The sequence below is a fragment of the Vigna unguiculata genome, chromosome 8, assembly GCF_037176805.1.
Source record: "Vigna unguiculata cultivar grain cowpea cultivar isolate G323 ecotype 2 chromosome 8, ASM3717680v1, whole genome shotgun sequence".
NCBI classification, from domain to species: Eukaryota; Viridiplantae; Streptophyta; class Magnoliopsida; order Fabales; family Fabaceae; genus Vigna; species Vigna unguiculata.
The window spans coordinates 5764862-5788752 of record NC_140799.1 but is presented as its reverse complement, the minus strand read 5'-3'; the positions used below and the strand labels follow the sequence as shown (position 1 = coordinate 5788752).

The window sequence follows — 23891 nt, the reverse complement described above, 5'->3', positions numbered from 1 at the left end:
GATCTCGATCAAATACTTGTAATGATGAAGAGAAATATATTGACGACGTTAGATAATTAACACTTTATTTGACAACTAGTGTTTTCTTTCTACGATCTTTGTTTATTACGCTCTGTCATTACTTTTTTATGGATTTCGTCTTTGTATTTTGTGTCCAATTGCTGCATAGAATCAAAATTAGGCAACTTAATGAAAAAATAATATGTTTGTCTAACATCAATAATATCTTGAACTTAAAACCTTAATTTTGAAGCATAATGGTTTATATAGGGATAAAGAAAGACAAAAAAAAAATTATGAGAACTTTGAGTTTATGCAAGTGATTCTTTTAAAAAATCTAAAAAAGGACATAAATGTACAACTTATGCAATGATCCATTTATATATCTTAAAGTCCCATTCAATTGGGTCTTATACCTATATGAAAGGAATCGTATAAGAGTTTTAAGAAGGGAAAGACTTACATATGCATGATGGGAAAGGCTTTTAACAAGAAGCTATGAATTAGGGTTTCAACATATCATTGACCAAATTGGATATTTAGAATATTTTATAAACGTGGATTTAGAACTTAAAACATTAAATCAAACACTCACCTAATAGCTTTGCATAGTTGGATTCTTATTCGAGAAGAGTAAGGAAGGAATGAATAAAGAAGAAGATGACATGTGAGGACATGATTTAGAAATGAAAAAGAAAGGAAAAAGGGTTGTTGGTTGTTATGCTTTCACGCAACGTTTAGCATATCATGTCATGCATGTCCAAACAAAGCATGGGAAACCGAATAATACGCTGCTTATCCTTTACACTACTGCCACACCCCTAAATACAACATGCTAATAAATATTCTAATCCCTTTCCATTTTCTAATTTTTTTTTTTTTCATTCAAAGTCAAGTTCATTTCTTGCAATCTTCATGTCAAGTTCTTTTCCCATTATTTTAAAATTCTAAACCCTAAATCCACACACACTTGAATACTTCTATATATACTAACTCCTTTGTTATGAATTTACTATAGAATGAAGTGCTTTTTTTGAGGGTGATAAATGCTTTAATTTTTCATTCAGTGCTTTCTTTAATTAATGTATAAGAAGATTAGGAAGAGAATATAGCATTGCCCTATGCAATCATAGAGAAGATCCAAACTCGTAATATATATAATGGGGTGCCCAACTCATTATTGGTAAGCCATTTATGTCATGCCAACTCATATGTGATTATTCGCAAACTCAACATCATCAAAAGCTAATAGGCACAGAAACCAAAACCTCAGAGATCATGCACACACATCATTATCTCTCCTCGGATGCCAAGACAAATCCAGCTTTCAAAAATGGTACCTAATTCAGCTGGAAGCTAACTTTTAGCTGCATCTATCTCTCTACTCACAATTGTTTTAAGGAAAAAACGTGTTCTTCTTCATCTGTTAGTTTTGGTTAATCGTGATCAAATTTCTTGTACTTTACCCTCGTAGTGTTAAAAAACATGTGATTTTAGTTTCTGCTAACTTTATAAAACATGATCACTTCATAGAAAGACATGTTTTTCAAAGTTTGATGACGAAATTTGTTGACATAAAAGTATAGGGGCATTAACCAAGTTTAGCAGAAAATATAAGAACTAAAAAGACTTCTTTTTTATCAATTTTATTAACCACCAATCATCAACCTACAAATCCGGGCAAATTTTCTCAGAACAATCGTACAATTTAGAAGGTCCAATCCAAGGCCTAATTTGGATTTGAGTGTTACCAGAAAGCAAAGTTATCATCATATTTCAAGCTATTTTGGTCTCTTCAACACATATACATCACTGTTGAAAAACATGCAGATTGTGAACCCTGATTATATTCACCATCTAAAGTTGACAAATTTGGGCTTTGTTAATGCTAGCAAGTAGCTCTCAAACACACACACCATCTCTTTTTCATTTACTGTATTTTACACATTGAACACATTTCTATGTTCTACTTCTACATCAGCAGTTAACATAGATAAAATCCCAACAATACGTATCTCAAAAATCTAGATATGAAGACCCTTTTCTGTTCACTGAAGAAAGAATAGACAACGCAACCATTTCACTTTTTTTTTCCATTGCCACATAATTAAAGATATACAGCAGAACAGAGAGATGGAGCAGAAGAAAAAGTTGGTTCTCTGCTCATCTTCGGTTTCTAACAGCCTATATTTCAGACATCGACTTAGGAACGCATCGAAGCTTTACTTTACTGTTATGGTTGAGGACGGAGAAGCATTAATTACAGAAGATGGAGGAAGGCAGTGTCTTCGGCTACTAGACAATGGAGGTTTGGGTGAAGCCTCGTACCTGCTGGAATGCGTTCTCACTTTCTTCTTCTCTCCGTCTTGAACCCTGTCTAATGTAACTTGGCGAACCTTTGTTTCATTTAGGCTGGGTGGAAGAACACAGTTGCAGAGAAAACCTTCATATTCAGAAGAAAAACCTACCATTAGAAATCAACAAAATGCTTCTTTTTCACAAGATGCAGCATTGGAACACAAGACATTTGCATCCTCACTTTTAACAAAACAAGTACATACATAATTGCAAAAAACTCTCCTGTTTTACATTTGAAGTAAATGATCATCAACCCAAAAAGGAATTCAGTTGTTTTATTCATATCCAACAATAAGTTAAGAGTGTAATTAGAACCCAAAAACAGAAATATAAAACAAACATTAATCTGAAACATGACAATCAAGTTCTAAGTCATAACCATGTATGTCTGGATATTGGTTGGTGATGTTTGATATGTGAAAAGCAAAAAGCAAATCCTCTTGTAAAGAGCTTATATTACTTGAATTTTGAAAGAAGATGAAAAGGGTATGTGTCATCTTAGACTCTAGAGGTGGGGTAGCGCACTGATCCCTCAAAGCAAGATCTTTTTCTGAAGCAAAGAATTCAAGACTAAATAAATCTGTGTCAAAATTGTTAGAACATCTGGGGAACCACATGAACACCTGAGTGAAGAATCAACTTATACAAATATGATGGAGAAAGCAAATATCCCTTACCAAGTCTAGCAAGTCGATTGACCCAGCGAGGGGTGGACTTCCCCGTTAGTTTGACACAAACATCATCGCAGAAATGGTTGCAGTTTTTCTGGATAAGGTGGTAGGTGTTCCCAGAATAGTCTTCAGCCATCCTCTCCATTAACTCACGAACATCCCTCGCCCCCATATCCGTCGATCCAATGAAAATCGATTTCCTGAAGGTGAATCCAGGACACCGTCTAGGCTCCACTTCAAAAATCCCAGTCGTGTCACGTTCATGAGCTCCAAATCCATATTCAACCCCATGAACTACAACAACAACAACAAAAATTGAAGTCACTAAACCACTCTCTAAGTATCCGAAAACCATCACAGCAAGAAAACACACCACCCATGGTATTAGTACATTACAAAACAACAAAAAGAATGAACATTCATCATCAGTGTAGTTTCAGTATTTTCCCCAACTCAAAATTCAGTTGAATCCACCCTTCAATAACAAAATTAACAATTACACTAAAATTGCATTAAAAGCAAAATTCAACCAACCCAACAAGCTATACACCCTTCGGTTAATTTCTCAAAAAGATAGATAAGTTCATATTGTTTAAGATCCTTAATGCAGCAATGAACAATTTTCAAATTAACATTACATAGCCCATATTAAATTCCATCGACAAAATTTAATTTTTATACTCATAAACCAATTCCACGGATCTGAATTAAAAATTGGCAATACCCAGCAACCGAATTTCCTTCCAATCCCTTTGATGGAAAAGGAAGATGAATTGAAAAAAAAAAAAAAAAAAAAAAAAAACGGTAACTGGGTCGGTTACCTTGAACGCCAGAATGGTAAACTCCGAGGCCAAGCCAATAAGCGTAACCGTTAATCGGTGTTAGATCGTAGACGTTAAGGTAAACCGGGTTCGAACCGGGTTTTTTCTTGCGCGGCACAGGAACGAGTTTACACAACATTGTGAATACGATGTTGTTGTTGTGGTTGTTGTTTGTGTATGGTTATGGGGTGGGGTGGAATGGAAAATGTGGAGAAAAATCAAGGGCAAAATGGGAAGAGGAAAAAGTAGTGGCCCTTGAAATTTTCTCTGGTTCTGGTGATCCTAAATGGTGTAGGTGCTTCTCGTTATCATGAGTGATTGTTTTCTTTTTCCCTTCGCTTTCGGAACACGGAGAAGGAGATGACGATGATGATGAAGAAGAAGAATGAGAAAAAGAGAATCTTGCAGTGTGTGATTTGGTTCTCTTTCTCAGCTTTTATTCATTTTCTCGTTGCATTATTTAATGTTTCAGAAAAAAAAGCTAATAATCACGAGTGAACCTTCTTCTTACAAGATTTCTTAGTAAAATATAATGAAATTTTATTCTAACACAATTATTTTAAAGTTTCTTCTTTTTTTTATAAGAAATGTATAAATATAAAATTAATTTAAAAATAGTCAGAAAGTAAGAAAGTAATTCGTAAAAACACCTTAATATTGTATTAATTTTAGAAACGACAAAGAAAGTGGTTTTTTTTTTATTTAAGATATTTATTGTCTTTAGATTTTTACGAGTATATGTTTTGCTTTTTCACATGATTCATGAATCCTTCACTTGATTTGTGTAGTAATATCCCACTTTAGTAAGCCAATTATTTTTAGTATTTAATATTGAAGATCAGTATTGAATAGATTTTTCAAACAATCTAGCAATTAATAAACAATTATTGACGAATTTATTTTGCATTTTTTTTATGTGATGCATGAATCTTTCACGTGACTTATCAGTTTGTGTTTGAGTTTAATAACACTGTTATAATATTATTTCGAGTATTTAATGTTCGAGAATTGTATTGATTAAATCTTTGAAAAATTTTGATATTCAAAAAGAGATAAAAAAAATGTATTGTAATCACTTTACAATATTTTAGTTAATAGATAATAATGTTGCAAGTTTTTCTTTTCTTATGTGAGCATGGGTGAAATTGCTAACCATTATTATCTTGGTGTATATTTAGGAGGAAAAAGTTATGTGATTATTTAACAAATTCAAATATGATTTTTTTTTCTACCGAGAAAACAACTTATAAAATATCTTTTAATAAATTTAATGTCACTATCTGAATAAACTAATTTGTTTATTTATTTTAAATTAGGTAAAAGGATCTTACATATAAAATTATCAACATACAATTTATTCCAACAAAATTAAGTTTCGGCTCGAATTGTTTAGACGGCAAAAAAAAATGTGGTAGAAAAAAAATCACCAAAGATAATGTATATGACAGATAAATAGATTTTTTTTTAATATATCAATCAATAGTATTAGTTTGAGAGGACCATTCCCATATACTTTGAAATTTAATAAATATAAATATATATTATAACTGCCAATTTAATAAAAAGATTAAAATAAAGTTATATTTAATTAATATTTATTAACCTCTTTAAATTATTTCAAACATAATTTTTAATTAATATTTATTAACCTCTTTAAATTATTCTAAATAAATTAATAATTGTTTTAAAAATAATTAATTTGTATTATTTTTATAATTATGATAATTAATAATATTGATTGACCATATAGGTCATACATGGTGTACAGATTTGACTTGTTTTGACCATAAACAACAGACATGATTGAGTGACGACTCTCACAAGTTAAAGAAACATTTAGTCTCTCTCTTACAAATAATTATACTCAGTAATTTATATTTTTATGAATATTATTTTTGTTAATTGCTGTATTAACAATTCGTATAAAATTAAGAGAGTACACTCAATTGATTCAATAAGACGTTCCTTATCCTTTTTTTAACATGGGTTTAATTCTTATAAATAAGAAAACAATTCTAATAAATATAATTTTAAAAATATTTACAATTACAAGATGCTACTTTATTTTTTCACTTAATATATAAAATATTTATTATAAATTACTATTATATTGTATTTATTTATGGATATTTAAATTATTTAACTATTTTTTTCAGATCTTCTAAATAAAGTGTTTTTTTGTCATTATAAGTTTTTATGGATTTGAGAAAAAAAAAGTTGAAAGTTGATTAGGTATAAATATTTCAATTAAATTATGTTTTATAAATTAAAAAAAAGTATGTTATTTTATAAGTTATTAATTGTTAAAAAAAAAAATCTTTGACTTTTTTTCTAAGATGTGAGAATTCTTTTTAAATATTCTCTTTTGCTTCTAGATATAAAATTTGACTTGAGATGAATTTGAATCAAGCTCAATCATAAAAATTTCAATTAAGGCAATTTTTTTTTATTTCTACTTTATTTTTTACTTTATTTCATTATTGTGGTTTTATGTGAATTTCTGTAAGGATAAATGGAGAAGCCTACCTTCCATGTGAAGTTCAGGGTAAGAGAAGCATTCATGTAAATCTAAAATTGTTTTTGGATATTTGTTTCTCTAAGTTTAACTTTGTAGAATGATGAGTTTTAATTTATATTTCTATGAAACTTAGATGTAATTAAGACTGGGACATAATTTCAAAACTCTTGAAAATTGATAAGTCTTAAAAATTGTCCAAGCATTACAAAAAATGTTGATAAGATTAAATGGTTTATGGAAGAACTTAAGGAAAGAAAATTCACATACTCTATCTGATAACTAAAATATTATATCTGTTCCATTTATTTCAAATGATTAATACACTTTAGTTTTGTTACACTTGTATGTAAATATAAGAAAAATATCATGATAACACAGTAAATAATACTAATATAGGTCGGTGATTAAGCGAGGAATTTGGATTATTTGCTAATTTTTTATACTATATTAAAAATATATTTAAAATATTAATACAGTGTATTTTTAATACTCAATAAAAGACAATACAAAATAAAAAGTTAGTAAAGAATCTGAACTCTTAAGTGATACATATTTAAGTTTGAAGTAAAAATTGACTAATTTTAATAATTAGTTTTTTATCTTCCTAAATTTCCATCTAAACGAGGGATCGGTTGTTGTAATATCCAAAAATTAACCAATAATCCAAAGATCATAAAAACTGAAAACAATATAAAAGCGTCTCATAAGTGTTTACAAATATTTCAAATCATAAAATATAAAAGCTTTCCAAGTTATCCTGTTTCGTGGCTAAGCCTCATCAGAACCACCTACAACAACATCATCTACTCACGTGTACCGCACACACGATTATCGCCAATCACAAGCAGATAGGGTGAGCTTAATAGAATAAACATATAGATATACACACATATATAAAACACAGTTATATTTATATATTATACAATCACACCAGAGAAATTTCCTCATTTGATTCCATATCACATGGACACAACCCTGTTATTCGTGTTCTACATCTTCTAGTGATTACCTCAAGATGACTTATTGTCATACTATCGATCACAACCGATAGAGCACGTGCGGGAAACCATTGCTACGAATCATACACCGTAACGCCAGGTGGAGTTCCCAAATACGAACATAGTTCGTACCGTCTCAAGACTACTAAACTCGTCAACCAAACACTGAGGATGATAATCTATCGGACCCATTCGTACAGGCCACAACCAGCACACTCACACCGGCAACACTCGCCAACCCGAGCTCAACTCAAAGGTTCCTCATGTTCATCTGCCATCCCGAGCTCAATTCGAGGGATGTCATTCCGAGCTCAACTCGAGGAATGCCACATGTTTAACCCCTATCCCGAGCTCAACTCAAGGAATATGTTCCGAGCTCAACTCAAGGAACACCAACAAGCCGACCTTTAAAGTATCCTAAAAGCCTTGTAGATCACGCATGCAAAACCAGCAACCCAAGGCTGCAGCAACAAAATCGCCTGGCGAGGGACACGTACCGCCAGGCGCTGCCGCTTCCAAATCGCCTGGCGGGTGACGTGTACCGCCAAGCGCGTAGCGCCTCTGAAAACACCCACGTTGCAAACCCCGCCTGGCGGGACTAGCCTCACCGCCAGGCGCACTCGTTCCAGCACCCACTATCATTGCCGCTATTGCCTGGTGGTCTAAACCCACCGCCAAGCGCTGTATCAGTACCTACATAGTTATGGTTTTTGTGTACTTCTGCACATATTTGATTCTTCAATCCAAGCATCAAGACTCACGATGCCTTTCACCAATCTAGTTGAATCGCTTTTCTAGTGGCTAACTTACTATCCAATTTCCTACTTCCATCTAAGTCCAACCATCCAAGTGTACAAAAATTGGTTTTCTTAAAGTAAACCTTATTCATCACTACCATAACACAATGCACTCACAGTGCTTATTCCTTAATATCACAATTAACTAAAGGCCAGATTCACTCTCTAGATCATGCACACCCTTCCAAGTTAACTAAATAACAACCAAGATACTCCACCTTAGGCCAAAGACAGAAAACTACCTAATCTTACTACCACTTCTCATTGTTGCATCAACCCAAAGCAATTACACTTATTATTTAACAATAGGACCCTAAGTAATTCCTTCAAAATAGCACCACATCATTTTTCCTTCCTTAATATTAAACCTGTCCTAGGTTCATCTAAGTATCAATTAGTCCAATATACTTTCAGATCATCCTCCACATTCCCCTTACACTATTAACATTTTCCAGTACAATTAACCCCACGAACCCCAATTTTCCCAACCATAAGAGCATCCTTTCATTGTTCCATTCAATCACACGCCTTATAACATGAAATCAATTGCCATTTGACGTTAAAACATCCTTTAACAATTAAACTTAGTTTTTTTTTCGAACAAAACAACTCAGATCACATAAAACATTAAATTCGAGCCAACACTTGCTCGCGTCGCCTGGCGGGTCGCTCACTACCGCCAGGCGCTTCATACAAACCCAAAAAAAAAAGAGTGAATCAATATGTGTTGCTTAGCGGTCGGGAATGTGCCGCCAGGCGGTTCCTTCCCCGGGAACTCAGAAGTACCAAAACTCATAGCCCGCCAAGCGGTTTCTAGAAATTTTCCAGAAAATCAAAAATTTAAGCAGAAACAGATGACATTCATATTTTTCACAATGTATAGCATGCGATTCAGGCTTAACATAAATTAGAACATGTAAAACTCCCCTAACCTAGTTTCCTTTTGCTTAAAAAAACTTGAATGGATCTAGATTCTCTCTTGCTTCCAATAGCCTCCCTTTGTCCTCCTCAAATTTGCCTCAATGGGCCTTCACGTGGCTGCTAGGGTTTCTACCCCTTCTCCTTTTTGCCAAAAACAAGTTTAGCAAAACGAAAACTTAATTTGGTTCACCAAGATTTGAACCCATAACCATGCCAATGCCAAATCAATGTATAACCATTCAACCAATTCATGTTTCATGATGATTAATATAATTCTATAATTATCTCATCATTCCACATGCTCAATCATATTATTAAAACAATAATAATTAAATAACACACAATTGGCATCCATAGGACTTAAACCCAAATTCTTTCACACAATTAAGTACCCACAACCATTTGAACTGGTACTTTTCCACATCACATCCATCAACATTCAATGCCATAAAGGCTTCCACTATCTGCATTTATTAATTAATTAATTATTTAATTAATTAAATTTCACGGATCTTATAGTTGTCATAGACCCATACCTAGATTATAATGTTCATATCATGCCCTTTTTTTGAAAACAGAAATTTTTTTGTCCTCAAGTCAAATAAATCACCACATGCATCCAAAAAATATAAATTAGTCACATCGAAAGTGTTATTAACACCATACCTAATTAAAAAATCAATTTCGTAAGCATTATTATTGATCTTGACTAGTACATGAAAAAGATTGTATCCTATTAGCATAACTTTTGACTTCCTTAAATATGCCTATACTTAGCTACCTAGTTCAAATGTTATCTTATTCTTTTTTTCAACAAAAGATTATCCTCTTGTAAACATCACTATGAATTTTTGATATTCCAACTAGGTTGACACCTAAATATCACTTTTTTTCGTTCCTCTATTTGCATATTTTGCATACCCTTTCATTTTTGTCTCAATTGAGTCTTGATTTTCTCATGCAGCTTAACATACTCTACTTTAAAATTTATACACTTATGTTTAAATTGAGAAATGTTAGGTAAATGTAACAAATTCAAAGGAGTCAAAAGATTAAAATCATAAGTTCAAGCAGGGAAAATGTGTATTACTATGTGTAGTCTTATACAAGAAAAATCAATATAAGCATTATTCCCAAACTCTAAGACTGTGTTTTTATGAGTGTATTCATTGTTCAAGAGGAATGAGAAACAATATTAGAGGTTGATTGCCTTGTTATTTTTGGGGTGATAGAAATGGATAGAAAGTGAGGATTAGCTGAATTCCTAGTAAATGTCATCCCTCTAGTCTGGGTGAGATTGGAGGGTGACGGATGCTAAATGACTAATTCATTCTCTTCATATTTATTTTTTCCCACATTACCCTCGTAATATTCACTTATTTTTCCACCTTACATATTAAATTTATTTTCATACAAAATATATTGTATTATTCATTTTTTTGAAATATTTTTTTATAACTTAAATCATTTAATAAAATTTATTAAAAGTAATTCTAAATAATTTATATATAATTTTATATAACATATAAAAATATGGGCATTTTGGTAATCTAACTTTTTTATCTATTAAAGTGTTTTTTAATATGTCACATCGATCAATTCAATCACAAACTTTCACAAACTTTACTTCCTAATCCAATCTAAAGGCGTGTTTGCTTCCAAGGATAGATTTAAGGGAGGGTGAGTAACCAGATTTGAGGAGATAGAGAGAGGAAGGTGAGGTTGTTTGTTTTAAGGGATGGAAAGGTAAAAGTGAAGAAATTTGAATGTAAATTTTGTGAATGGTTTGATGAATGTGATAGATATAAAATAATGTTTTAGTCGATAAAATTGTTAAATTACAGTTTTACTCCTATGGTTAAAATTAGTATAAAATAAAATATAATAATAATTACTAGTTAGTATTATTATTATTATTAGTTTTACTTTTAGTAATAATATTATTAATAATAATATTATTTTTAATATTTATATTATATCAGTAATGTTAATAATAATTAATATTATTATTATTATTATTAATTATCCACAAGGTTTAATAACAATAATTATTATTATTACTGGCGAAAACAAAAGCGTTGTCGCGTTTGTGTGTCTTCACATATTTTAACTTTCATGGATTTGAGTTAAAATTAATAAGAAATATATAATTGTTAGATGTAAAATTAAAAAAATAAAATATGTACAAAAAAGAAGTTTTTAAAATAACTGTTAAAGACAAAGAAGTTTTTAGGATAACAGTTAAAAGTAAACTATTTATAAAATAAATAATTTTTAAAATAATAATTAAGGGTAAAACTGGAATAACAAAATATAGACACAAAAGAGTGTATCTCTTTATATATTGTTATAGATGTTATAGATTAAGGATACAATTTTAATAACGAAATATGGATACAAAAAAGGATATTCTCTTCATATATTGTTATAGATTAATTTTTTAAAATAATTTTAATTATTATATGTTATACATAACAAAAAGAGAAAAGAAATATATATTTAGTTTTTTAATAGTTTAGAGTATAACAGGTATTTTAAATATTTTTTTATTAACAAAAAACTACTGTTAATAAAAAATCATTTTGCAATCATATGTAAATGTTATGGACAAAAACGTCAAAGCTCATGTGATGACATGTCTTTCCTTCCTCATCTCTTCAAAATGAGAGAATGGGAATCTTGAGGTCTCCTTCAAATTCATCTTCCCAAATAAGCTCAGATCCCTTGAAGCAAACATTATTGTCACTCTCAAATTCATACTTGCTTATCCATCTACTCACCCTCCCTTAAATCTATCCTTGGAAGCAAACACACCCTAAATTCACCTCTGAATCCTTTAAAAGAAATAACACCAACTTTACCCTCTAATCCTTCCGATCTCTTCCTCTTCCTCTCTCTTAAATCATTCCTCCCAAAAGAACACAACCTAAAAGTTTTATTAATAATAATTCTAAAAAGAGTATAAATGGTTTTATTCATCACCCCCAATTTGGCCCACATTTTAGGGATCATAAATAATTTAAAACAATAATTTAGATCAATTTGATCCCACAAAATCCACCATAATTGATTGAGAAATTTGGAATTTTGGTCACTTACAATACTTTTAGGCTACCTATGTTTTCTTACCAACTCCTTAAAGAACAAGTCAATAATATGACATGCATTATCTGCTTTATTGTAAGTTATAAAACTTAATGTGATAAATACTCTTCCTTGTTAGTATAGGTCCATGTTTAGACCCATTTACTTGTCTCTTTTAGTATTGGCTTGTGTGTATATACAATGGCGGAACTTGGAGAAAATGTCTAGGGGTGTCAAATTAGATTTTTTTTTTTATATATAATTTTCTTAATTAAAAAATTATTTCTTTTACTCAAATCATACAATTCAAACTTTTCAATTTTTAATCTTCCTAATTTATTGAATTCACATAAATGAGTATTCTAATTTTTATTTCAATTGAATACTATTTAACTAATTCATTGTATGCAATTAAAAATACAAAATATCAACATTTTATAATGTTGGGTTATATTTATTTGAGAAAATATAATTAGGGTTCATGCCAATTTCATACAAAAAAATTCCTAAAATCATAGTTATGGTTCATACTAATTTGGGAAAACTTAATTTGGGAAAACTTATTTGGAAAAAATATCATAATGGAAGAATTATAAATTTAACATGCATAAATCATACTAGGATACTTATTCATGAGATCGTGTGAGTATGCATTATTTGTTCTCTATGTTCTCCAATTTCTTTTTCCTAATCTGTCTTTCTTTTAATCTCTTTAATCCAATTATTAATTTATCAAATTAATTTTTATTTTACTTTTTAAACACTAAAAATATAATATATAAATATAAATATATATATATATATATATATATATATAACTTAATAAAAATAATATAATAATATAAATTTTAAATATATATATATATATATATATATATATATAATTAAAAGCTTGGGGAGCCATGGCTCCCCTTAGTCCCAAAGAAGTTCCGCCAATGTGTATATATAACATTCCTCTTGTAACATTTTGTACACAATCAATAATACATTATTCCCTTCTTCATATGACATGCATTATCTACTTTATTGTAAGGTATAAAACTTAATATGTGTGATAAGCACTCTTCCTAAACCCTAAAAGTTTTCTTAATAACAATTCTAAAAAGAGTAGAAAGGGTTTTATCCATCACTCAAAATTGTCCAACAATTTACAGATGATAAATTGTTTAAAACAACAATTTAGTTCCAATTTGATACCACAAAATCCACCATAATTGATTGAGAAATTTGGAATTTTGGTCACTTACAATACTTGTAGACTATCTATACAATCTTACCAACTCCTTAAAGAATACTAAGTACCATGGTATCCATTATCTACTTTTGTTGTAAGGTATAAATTGAGTCATCTTAAAAAATCTATTCTTTTGACTTTGGATTACAGTTTTTCATTGTTGCCTAGAATAAAAAATGGTGTAATAGAATGAGAAAATCTTAAAGTAAAGTCCATATAAATGTCAAACCTAAGATGTTTTGGAATAAGTAATATGATATACAAATCATGTCAAATAACTTTAAATTTAACTTTCTTGCAAATAATTAACTTATCGCGTAATGTACGAACATGTTTCATACAAGACTAGTAAAAATTTTAATACAAGAATTCATGTCTTTTGCACCTTAAAGTGATCCTCTAATCACCCCCTTCACGTGCCTTTAGAACAAGAATTTTCGTAAATAAATGCTTAGAAACACAAAATCTTTAATTATTGACCAAATTCTACCAAACACGAGTAAGCTTATAACACATTGCATATGAATTAGCCTGTAAAAAGCTAAAGTTAATGCATAAAACTCGTATCTAACAATGCTTCTTTTTCTTTTTTGCTTTATTCATCCTTTGGCACCAAAGGAATCGATGCTCTCCCTCTCTTTTCCATCTTTTTGTTCTTTTTTCTTTCTTGAAGAGAAACAACAGGTTACTTTTACGGAAGATTGGTTGAAAAATATTATCATTTTAAGTGCAATTTTTACGAACTTTAAGATCAGAAATATTCGACGAAAATCGTTTTTATTCTTATATTTATCCTTATTTTGTTCTGATGAATAATAATCATACTGATACTTGTTTTAGGTTTATTATATTATTAAATAATATATCCTAATAGATATTTATTATGTCATAGTAGTTAATATTGCATAATCATTTTCATTATCATTTGCAGAGCTTTTGGTGAAGTAATCTATTATCATTGACTACTCATATGTGGGCAGAGAATTTGACATTTACCTCTACATGAAAATAATTAAATAATTAAATATAATTAAATTTAGAGATAACAAATAATTAATTACTATATTAATTAAGTTAAATATCCTTTTATAAATTATAAATTATTGGTATAAAAAATAGTTTATATTACTAACAAATGATTATAATTAATTTGTGGGTTAGAGTATAAAATAGTTTATGACATTGGCTACTAATGTTTTAATTATTTAATATTAATATGAAGTAGCAATAAATTTGATAGTTAATGTATGAGACTAATTTAAACTCTAATTCATATACTAATTATATTTTTTTATTAATAATACAGACTATTTTAAATATTAGTAATTTTTAATTTATAAAATTGTGTCTTATGTAATCAATATAACTATATTAATTATATTTTATCTTTAAATTTGATTACTATTTAATTATTAATTTTTATTGTAGTCTTTGATTCAATATATATAGATGACATAGTTTAAGAATTGGACTATAATATACCTAGTATTTGTTACATCTAAGAAAATCATGTCATTAATTATTCTATTACTTGCTGAAAATCCATTAAAAACTTTAGTCTTATATATTCATAAATATCTACAAGTATATATTTTTTTTTATTAAATTTCTTAATTTTAAATAAATTTATTTTCTAAAATATAAATTTAAGCAAAATTTTTATCTTCAAAATATTTCAAATGAAATTACATCATAAAATACTAATATAAATGAAACTACTCTGAATAAATTCTAAGTTTAAATTAAATTAGTCGCTCTGAAAACAAAAATTTAATTTCGTGAATCTAAATAATAAGAACACATAGATATATAGATCAAACTCTAAAAAATTCAATTATTGATGTATTCTTTACAAGAAAACTTTATTTTGACCATTAATTCAAAAAGAAAAATCTAAATAAAAATTACTAACAATGGACAAGGAGATGATTAAAATACGTATATTGATGTTTTTTTTTTTTTTTTAAATTTCACTATGGTTCAGGTGCTTTCACGATGCATGGTAGACCAGCATAGATGCAATGATTCATGCATACATACACCTTAGAGGTTCCCTGTAATATTATTAACCATGGACTAAAGTATTTGAGCTTTGAAGACCTCAAAAGTAATGAATGTAGTTATTGGTGTGGCTCATCGGAAGGAAACAAGTGATCTAACTTAGTTAGAGATGCTAAAATGCGTTTAAGTTCTTAAGTCAACATGAATCATCACATAGTCAAGTCAGGTTGAATTAAAAAAGTTAAGTTTTTCTTTTTAAAAGTGGGTTGAACTGAGTCCGTCCCACTTAACTCAGGAATTAAACGAGTTTGAGTCGGATTTAACCACCTAACTCACCAACATTTTTTTACAATTTTTTTAAAATTTTTTTGTTATAATTATCTACTACTTCTAATTATATATGTTTACAATTTTATATTTTTAAATGATCGAATGTTGCTCAATAATTTTTAATTTGAATGTTTAATTAATTTGTTTGTTAAGTTATATACGTTGATACTTTAATTTAATTTTTAACAATTACCTTTATAATAATATTCAAGAATTATGTGAACACTTTCATTCCATTATTATAAAAAATAAATTAAGTCAATTCACTCTTATTATAATGCAATAAATATATAAAATAAATTGCAAAAAAAAAAAAACATTCGTAAGTGAATTGACTCTTTTTCTAACTCACCAAAAAAATAAGCTAAGTTGAATTGATCCTTTTTTAATTCAAATCATGGTAAGTTAATCCGTGTAAGTTGTAAGTTGGATTCACTCACTTTGACACCTTAGTTCCAGTGTAAAGTTGCTTGTGTTCGTGTTCTTGAAATAGAGATTTGCGTTGTGTTGATAAGGTAAGAACATGTGAATCAATATATATTATAATTAGTATCTACATTAATATTGGTTAGGTTTAGATATGACACTTATTTGAGTTTTGTTATAAAGATATCGATGGAAAAATTATCCATTCATGTTGGCAACAATCAATTTTTATTACAAAATTGGATTGATATTTTCAGTGAAATCTCTCCTTCTAAATACTTGCTTTTATCCACAACAATCAGACCCCAAATTTTGCCTACAAATTTTAAGTAAGCAATATTATAACTACAAAATTTACTATTTTGTTTTTATGAAAAAGTGATTTTCTTACATTTATTAACATTAATGATATTTGGCGCTTTTGAAGTTTTTTTCACGAAATAAAATTTAATTAATATTTATTTTTTCAATAGATTAATTTATAAAACTCTTGTTTATCATTAATTTATTCGAATTGATTTACTGTGAACGCATTAGTATGCTTTGAATTGATTAAAAGGGACTTTTTTCCCTTCATTTCTTCACAAATTTTGGCCCATTCATTTTTATTTCAAAAAAGTTTTCAAAAATTTTATTTTTGAAAGCTCAAGAACTAAGGTCCGTTAAAATATTTGAGGGCAGTTGCTTCCTGCACCACTCACGGGTCTTTCTTCCTACACCTCCAAGCATTTCTTCTTCACCTCCAACATTTTTTAAAATTTTCAAAAAATCCTTTGACCATTTAAGAAAACACACGGATATCACATTCCCAAAACTATTTCCGGAAGTCAAAATATATCACCGAAAGTCGACTTCCGGAAGCCAAAATGTATCACCGGAAGTCGACTTCCATAAGTCAAAATATATCACCGAAAGTCGACTTCCGAAAGTCAAAATATATCACCGGAAGTCGACTTTCGAAAGTCAAAATATATCACCGAAAGTCGACTTCTAGAAGTCAAAAATTATCACCGGAAGTTGACTTCCGGAAATCAAAAATCATTACCGAAAGTTGACTTCCGGAAGTCAAAAAATATTACCAGAAGTCATTTTCCGAAAATCAAAAAATTAATTCTATTTTTAATATTTTTAATTCTTTTTAAAATTTATATTTTCTAACTTTTATTTTATTTTATTTTTTAAAATACATATTAAAAATATTAAAAATTATAAAATATATAAATTTAACAGAATAATTAATTTAAAAAATACAAAATAAGTAAAAACAATGCTAAATATATATACATATACACCGAAAAGTCGACTTCCGATGTACACCGATGTATATATAAATGAAAGTTGAAATCCGTTTATATATATATATATATATATATATATATATATATATATATATATATATATATATATATATATATATATATATTCTGTTTTCGGTTAAAGTTTTACTATTTTAATTTAAATTATTATTTTTATTTTATTTTTAATTTATTTATTTTATTAAAATTATTATAATTTTTTTATTTGTATATTTAATGTGTATAGTATTTTATATTTTATTTTAAATTTTAAATTTTATTAAAATTTAAATATTTAATTTTAATCAAATTTTTAAATTTTTTTCAATTATATATTTTTTATATTTTTAAATTTAAATTTATTTTTATATAATTTATTCAAAATTTAATAAAAATTAAAAAAAATATTTTAAATCAGATATTATATATATATATATATATGTAAATAATGAAATTTTAAATTTAAAAAAAAATTAATATATATATGTATATATTTTTTTCTTTTTTTTAATTTAAAGTTTTATTATTTTAAAATAAATTTAAATATTAAATAAAATTAAATGAAGCCGAATAAATTTTTACTTTTTCAGTTTTTTTTATTTAAAGTTTAATATTATTTTAATTTTACTTATTTTTATATTTATATTTTTTTTCAGTATATTAAATAAAAATAAAATTATATATATAGATATTAATATTTAAAAAAACAAATATATTAAGAAATATGAAAACATAAAAAATAAATAAAATAAAAAATAATAAACTAAAAAAACAATTAAAAGTTATAAAACATAAATTTTAAAAATAATTAAAAATATTTAAAATAAAATTAATTTTTTGACTTCCGGAAGTCGACTTCCGGTAATGTTTTTTGACTTCCGAAAGTTGACTTCTGGTGATAATTTTTGACTTCCGAAAGTCGACTTCTGGTGATAATTTTTGACTTCCGAAAATCGACTTCTGATGATACATTTTGACTTCCGGTGATACATTTTGACTTCCGAAAATTGACTTACAGTGATACATTTTGACTTTCGAAAGTCGACTTCCGGTGATAAATTTTGACTTCCGGAAGTCGACTTCCGGTGATAAATTTTGACTTCCAGAAGTCGACTTCCGGTGATACATTTTGACTTCCGAAAGTTGACTTACGGTGATACATTTTGACTTCCGCAAGTCGACTTCTAGTGATACATTTTGACTTCTGGTGATACATTTTGACTTTCAAAAGTCGACTTTCGGTGAATTTTTTGACTTCCGGAAGTCATATATTGCCGGAGACATAATTTTGGAGGTGTGGTGTCCGTGGATTTCCTTAAATGGTCAAAGGATATTTTGGGAATTTAGAGAAAATTTGGAGGTCTAGAAAAAATTCTGGAGGTGCAGGAAGAAAGCACTTTGGAGAGCAACAGTCCCAGCCCAACCCTCGATTATAGTCTCGTGGGTGTTTGTTTCTGCACCCATTATCTTCCACATGCACCTCCATAGCTGGTGTCTAAAATACCAAAATATCCCTCATCATTCTGCAACATACATATCTTCGAGCACTTGCAACTGACACAAATGGCTTCTTACGGTTCTTTCTTTGGAGAATTTCGTAGTTATTTTTTTTATAAAAAAAAATTAATTATGTAATACGAAATACAATATTAATTGTGTAATGAGATATAAGTTTTTTTAGTTGCAGATTGCATAATCAGAGAGGTTTTAATTGTATGTAGAAAAAAACTATAGGGTGTAAAGCAAAATGGCCTGACATCGGTTTATAGTCCAATAAATTTAACGGGCCGTATAGTAATATCAGCATAGTTACTAACGGCCCAAAAGGCTGGTAACGAAGTAGTTGAATGGCAAAAAAAAGAAAACGGTGAAACGATGTCGTATAGCAATCAGAATAGGATTTAAACCCTTCTAGTTAAACTTTAAAACCCTTTAGCATTTTCCATCTTCAGCGATTTCGAAATCCGAATCAATGGCTTCTTCTCTCGTTCGAACGCTTCAAAGAGTTTGTACATTGAAACGGAACCCGAGACCGTTAACCGCACTCGCCGCCACCGCGCGTTTTGAAGCCAGAACCTACGGCGCGGAACCAGAACCACTGACCAAATCGCCCTTCGACTCCAACATCATTCGAATACTCCGAAACGAAATCGAGTACCAACAGGAATACGCGCCACCACACCAGGTTAACAAATTTCCAAGTAACCATAAACTAATTTTATTCCATTCTATCCGTTTAATGAATCGATGTTTTTTCGTTACAATTAATGTTTTTAATTCTTGTAATGTTTGCAGCCTGATACTAAATTCAATTCGTTTACGGTTGACGAGAGACGTGGCGAGCAAGTGGTTACCATTAAAGGGAAGTTTGGGGAATGTGAGGATATTAGAATTGAGGCGACGATGTTTGATGGGTGCGAACATGTTCCTGCGTATGGGGACGATAGTTCTGGAGTGAATGTGCGTCTTCACCTTAGTTTAATTGTGGATATATCGAAGGGGAAAGGTGAAAATGAGTTAGAATTCGTGTGTTCAGCATGGCCTGACTCTTTGAATGTTGAGAAAGTTTTCTTGTTAAGGCGCGGTCGAATGGCGGCTAGACCTTACATTGGACCTGATTTCAGGTTTGGAAAATGGCATTTACCATTTTGTTTTCGTTCATTGGTTCATTGGTCACAGGGTTCATGTTTACCAAGGTTTTAAATTGCGGTCGCGGTTGTGGTTTCGCCGTGATCAGTGCGATATTGTAGGAAGTTGCTGACGAATTTGGCTGATGCAGTTGATGACTCCAATAGATGTGGAGTTGCAGCTGGAATTGCGGTTGCTGAATGACTTTTAAAACCTTGTTGTTTACATTTAGATGGTCCTAAGTTGTCTGTCGTGATTATGATTTTGTCGCGATGCTTGATATTGTTGAAAATTGTGGACAAATAAGGCAACAGATGAGGTGTTGTAATATGATTGCTGAGACCCCAAAAGCCTTGACATTGCGGCTGTGTACCTTTTTTAAATCCTTGGTTGGTGATGCCAGTTTGAATTGTTGAGGAAAATTTTGTGTGAAAGAGCTATATGTTTTGAAGTTATTTGTTAACTTGATGTTGGTTTGCTTGTGTTTCTTATGTGTTCAATTTTTCTTGTTTCAGGGACCTGAGTGCTAAGGTTCAAGAGAAGTTTTACGCGTACTTGGACGAAAGGGGAGTGAATGATGAGCTTGCGGTTTTCTTGCATGAATATATGATGAACAAGGATAGGATTGAGCTTCTGCGGTGGATGGATAGTCTCAAATCTTTTGTGGATAGATAGATAGGTAAGATTGGCATTTTTCAGCTAGTAATTGTTGTGATTATTAAGTTTTGACATTGGCATTTGGTATCAATTTATTTATTTGATTCAAATGCATTAAGAATGTTTCACATTGGGAGGCAAGGGTAGGGCATAATGGTGGTTCTGTTTCCTTTTGTGGTTATATGATGAATCAACGATGACCAAATAAAGATCGAGAGTTGAACTTCAAGGGTGGATGAATTGTTCAAGTCTTTTGAAAAGTAGATTGGTAAATCTAGGGAACTAATAGTTTATGTAACACTTCTAGTCTTCATACTGTGGAAATTAACTCTGTAAAATTTCGTTTGATTTGTAGTGTTTGCATCATTTTCCTTATTTTCTAAATCATGCAAGACAACCTTATGCAATATTGACCAGCAATATGAGTCTTATATGTTCATTGTGTTTTTTTATTCATTTTTTGGAGATTTTAGTGGAAGAAATTTAGAAAATTATCAGAGCATTTAGTAACGGATTAAATCGTTAAATTGTATTTTAAGATGAGCGGTGGTTGTACCGGTGATGCTTAATACACTGTTAATTGATGTCACAGGTAGAGCTTTCATTGGATATGATTTTATGAGTATGATAAGATCTAAACTTAATGTTTGCTATCCTCAGAAGTGTTAACCAAGTGGTTTTGTCTATTTCGTATTGCGCTTCGCATTTATGTTCGGAATTCATAATCTGTTTTCCATTTTTGCTGTGCTTTGTTTGATGATAGACTGATGGTCACAAGATGACATATCTTTTAGGTTTTACACATTTGTGTATTTGTGCACATGTGGGGCCTAATGCTTTTCTTAGTTTGCTAATTTGTGGAATGAAGGATGATTTATTGGTGGAATTGTATTTGCTTCATGTCTTAGGCTATGATTTTCATATCTAAAACGGTGAGAACGTCTATTGTTAGATGTGAATCGTGGTCTGAAGCTGAATCATTTCGTATGTTGGAGTGTGGTTTAACCCAAGTTTTCATGAATGAGATTTGTCTACATTTTATATAGCGCTTTCCATATACGACGCTATTAGAAAAAGAAAGCAGATAGCGCTTGTTTTAAAGCAAGTTTTACGTCGGTATATGTATTATTTTTTGACAATAGTTTAAGCATAGCACTTATCAGAGAAAACATATTAGTGCTTAAACTTGGATAATGCTTTTCCAAAGCGCTTCTTAAGACTATTTTCTTTTAAAGCTTTTCTTTCTTTTCTTTTTTTTTATCTCGGAAGCACTGTCTTGAATGTGTTATCTGAATGCATCTGTTGTATTGCTTTTCCTTCTCTTACTGCTCGGGATGAGCACATTCAAGGAAAGCTACGTTAAAGAAAAGGGAAAGAAATTCTCGTTTTATTTTCGGCCCACTTATTTAATTAACTTCTTTGGCTATAAAAGCCATTTCTTAAGTTTGTTTTCATACAAACTTTGTAGAAAACCAGAAGGAATTTTGAGAGAGAACCCCGTGTGTGATAGAGTAAATCTTCTGAGGGAAAATTAAGAGTTTAACCAAAATCAAGTCAGGTTCTCTCTCTCTCTCTCGCTAACTTCCATGTTTTGGTTTTTACAAAGATATATAAAAATAACTTGAGAAATTGGCTTTTTAATGATGCTAATCAAATGAGTGGGCCTAAAATAAAGGAAACTTTATTAATTTCATTATTTTCTCTTCTCCACGAAAGGACATCACATCTCACACGATGAGTTGTGCTTTGTATGATGAACTCACGAAAGCATAGCCCAAGATATATTCTATCAAGATTATCTTTCTCAGAGTGTGTAAAATTTACAGTGTGCTTTGTATGAAAGATGCTTTACTGTATTTATTTACTATGGAAAATGCAGAGCATTTTCACCATACACGCCTTTTGCCTTGTTGTTTGGACCCATTCTAAGCAAATATGAAACAATAAATGGTTAAATGACCAATTTAATCCTTAAATGTGCAAGACATTGTCAATTTAGCCCTTGAAAGAATGAAATCCTTATTTTAGTCCTTGAATATATAAAAAGTCTTTGAAGTATTTTATCATTAAGCTATTATATCAGGTATCAATTTGAATTTTACATATTCAGCGGCTAAATTAGATTTCACTTTTTCTTTCAAAAACTACATATATACTGTCTTACACATTCAATGATTTACCCAACAAATGATGAAACACCAATGTTGGGAGAAATTTGACAGACCATTTGAAGAATCCACCTTCACCGTAACCTGTAATAAAATTCATCAGTTTCTTTCCTTCTCTTTTAAACCAGACACATACTTCTCATTCATTTATTCTTTCTTTTTTTCCTCTTTCATTTAACCAAACAACTTGAACTTTTTCCTTATTTTTCGTCATTTTTCTTCCCATTTTCTTTTTTTTTGTCAACCAAAGAAAGTTTTAGATGGGTGTTTGATTACGCAAAGGAGTTTGAAGCACATTGATGAGAAAAAACGTGCAAATCCATTTAGATTGCTATTTTTTAGCTTTTATTTTCTGGGAATCTTTTTATGTGTTTATACCCTCATTACGGTTTTGTGCGATCAGAACATGAATACTGAACTTCAAAAATTCTGTTATAAGTGAAAACCAAAATGTGTTACATAAAGAAAAAATTACATGGAAGGTGAAGAAGTGACTTCATTCCGCATTGTTTACTAAGCAGTGAAACTAAAACTCTCTTAACTAGGGTTTATTATTATTATTATTATTATTATTATTATTATGCTATTTGTAGAACTTTAGTTTTTTTTTTCTTTTTCTGAAATTGAAAATTACTATTTTGAAAAACTGAAGAAATTTTAAAAGTTAGAAGAATAAAACATTTTCCTTTTGTAGCAAATCAAAGTTGAAATTCCTTTATTTGACACAACATATTTATTGAAATTTGATTTTGCATCAGTTAATTTCAATCATTAGCTCATCAACATGATTACACGCATGCTCGATTTTGAAGTACTTATCAACAAGAAATTATAAATAAATGCCCACTTCCAAATAATCGTAGCCCCTTATCTATAATGTATTTAGCTTTTAAATATATTACTGATTCAAACTTTTGTAAACTTTATTAAGTTTGGTTTTATTTTTTTTTTGGAAATGTTCAAAATTATCTTAAATTTTTTAAA

The 23891-nt window shown here is 29.6% G+C and overlaps 2 protein-coding genes across 5 annotated transcripts; one reads left to right on the top strand and one right to left on the bottom strand.

Annotated features, from left to right (window-relative positions):
- Positions 1-1896: 1896 nt before the first annotated feature.
- On the bottom strand, positions 1897-4254 carry LOC114195514 (PPPDE thiol peptidase family protein). Its single transcript, XM_028086013.2, has 3 exons — positions 3851-4254; positions 3036-3323; positions 1897-2443 (listed from the first exon to the last, which is right to left on the bottom strand). The coding sequence occupies exons 1-3, from the start codon at positions 3987-3989 to the stop codon at positions 2223-2225; spliced, it is 648 nt and encodes a 215-aa protein (XP_027941814.1). The 5' UTR covers positions 3990-4254; the 3' UTR covers positions 1897-2222.
- A 15126-nt stretch (positions 4255-19380) lies between these two features.
- Positions 19381-22595, top strand: LOC114193415 (Mitochondrial glycoprotein family protein). Of its 4 annotated transcripts, none has more exons than XM_028083201.2 (4): positions 19381-19639; positions 19750-20078; positions 20598-20761; positions 21648-22595. In XM_028083201.2, the coding sequence occupies exons 1-3, from the start codon at positions 19427-19429 to the stop codon at positions 20755-20757; spliced, it is 702 nt and encodes a 233-aa protein (XP_027939002.2). In that variant the 5' UTR covers positions 19381-19426; the 3' UTR covers positions 20758-20761; positions 21648-22595. The 4 variants fall into 4 exon arrangements, with proteins under 4 accessions (XP_027939002.2, XP_027939003.2, XP_027939001.2 ...); XM_028083202.2 differs by lacking the exon at positions 21648-22595 and adding an exon at positions 21332-21625; XM_028083200.2 differs by lacking the exon at positions 21648-22595 and adding an exon at positions 20950-21195.
- Positions 22596-23891: the final 1296 nt, after the last annotated feature.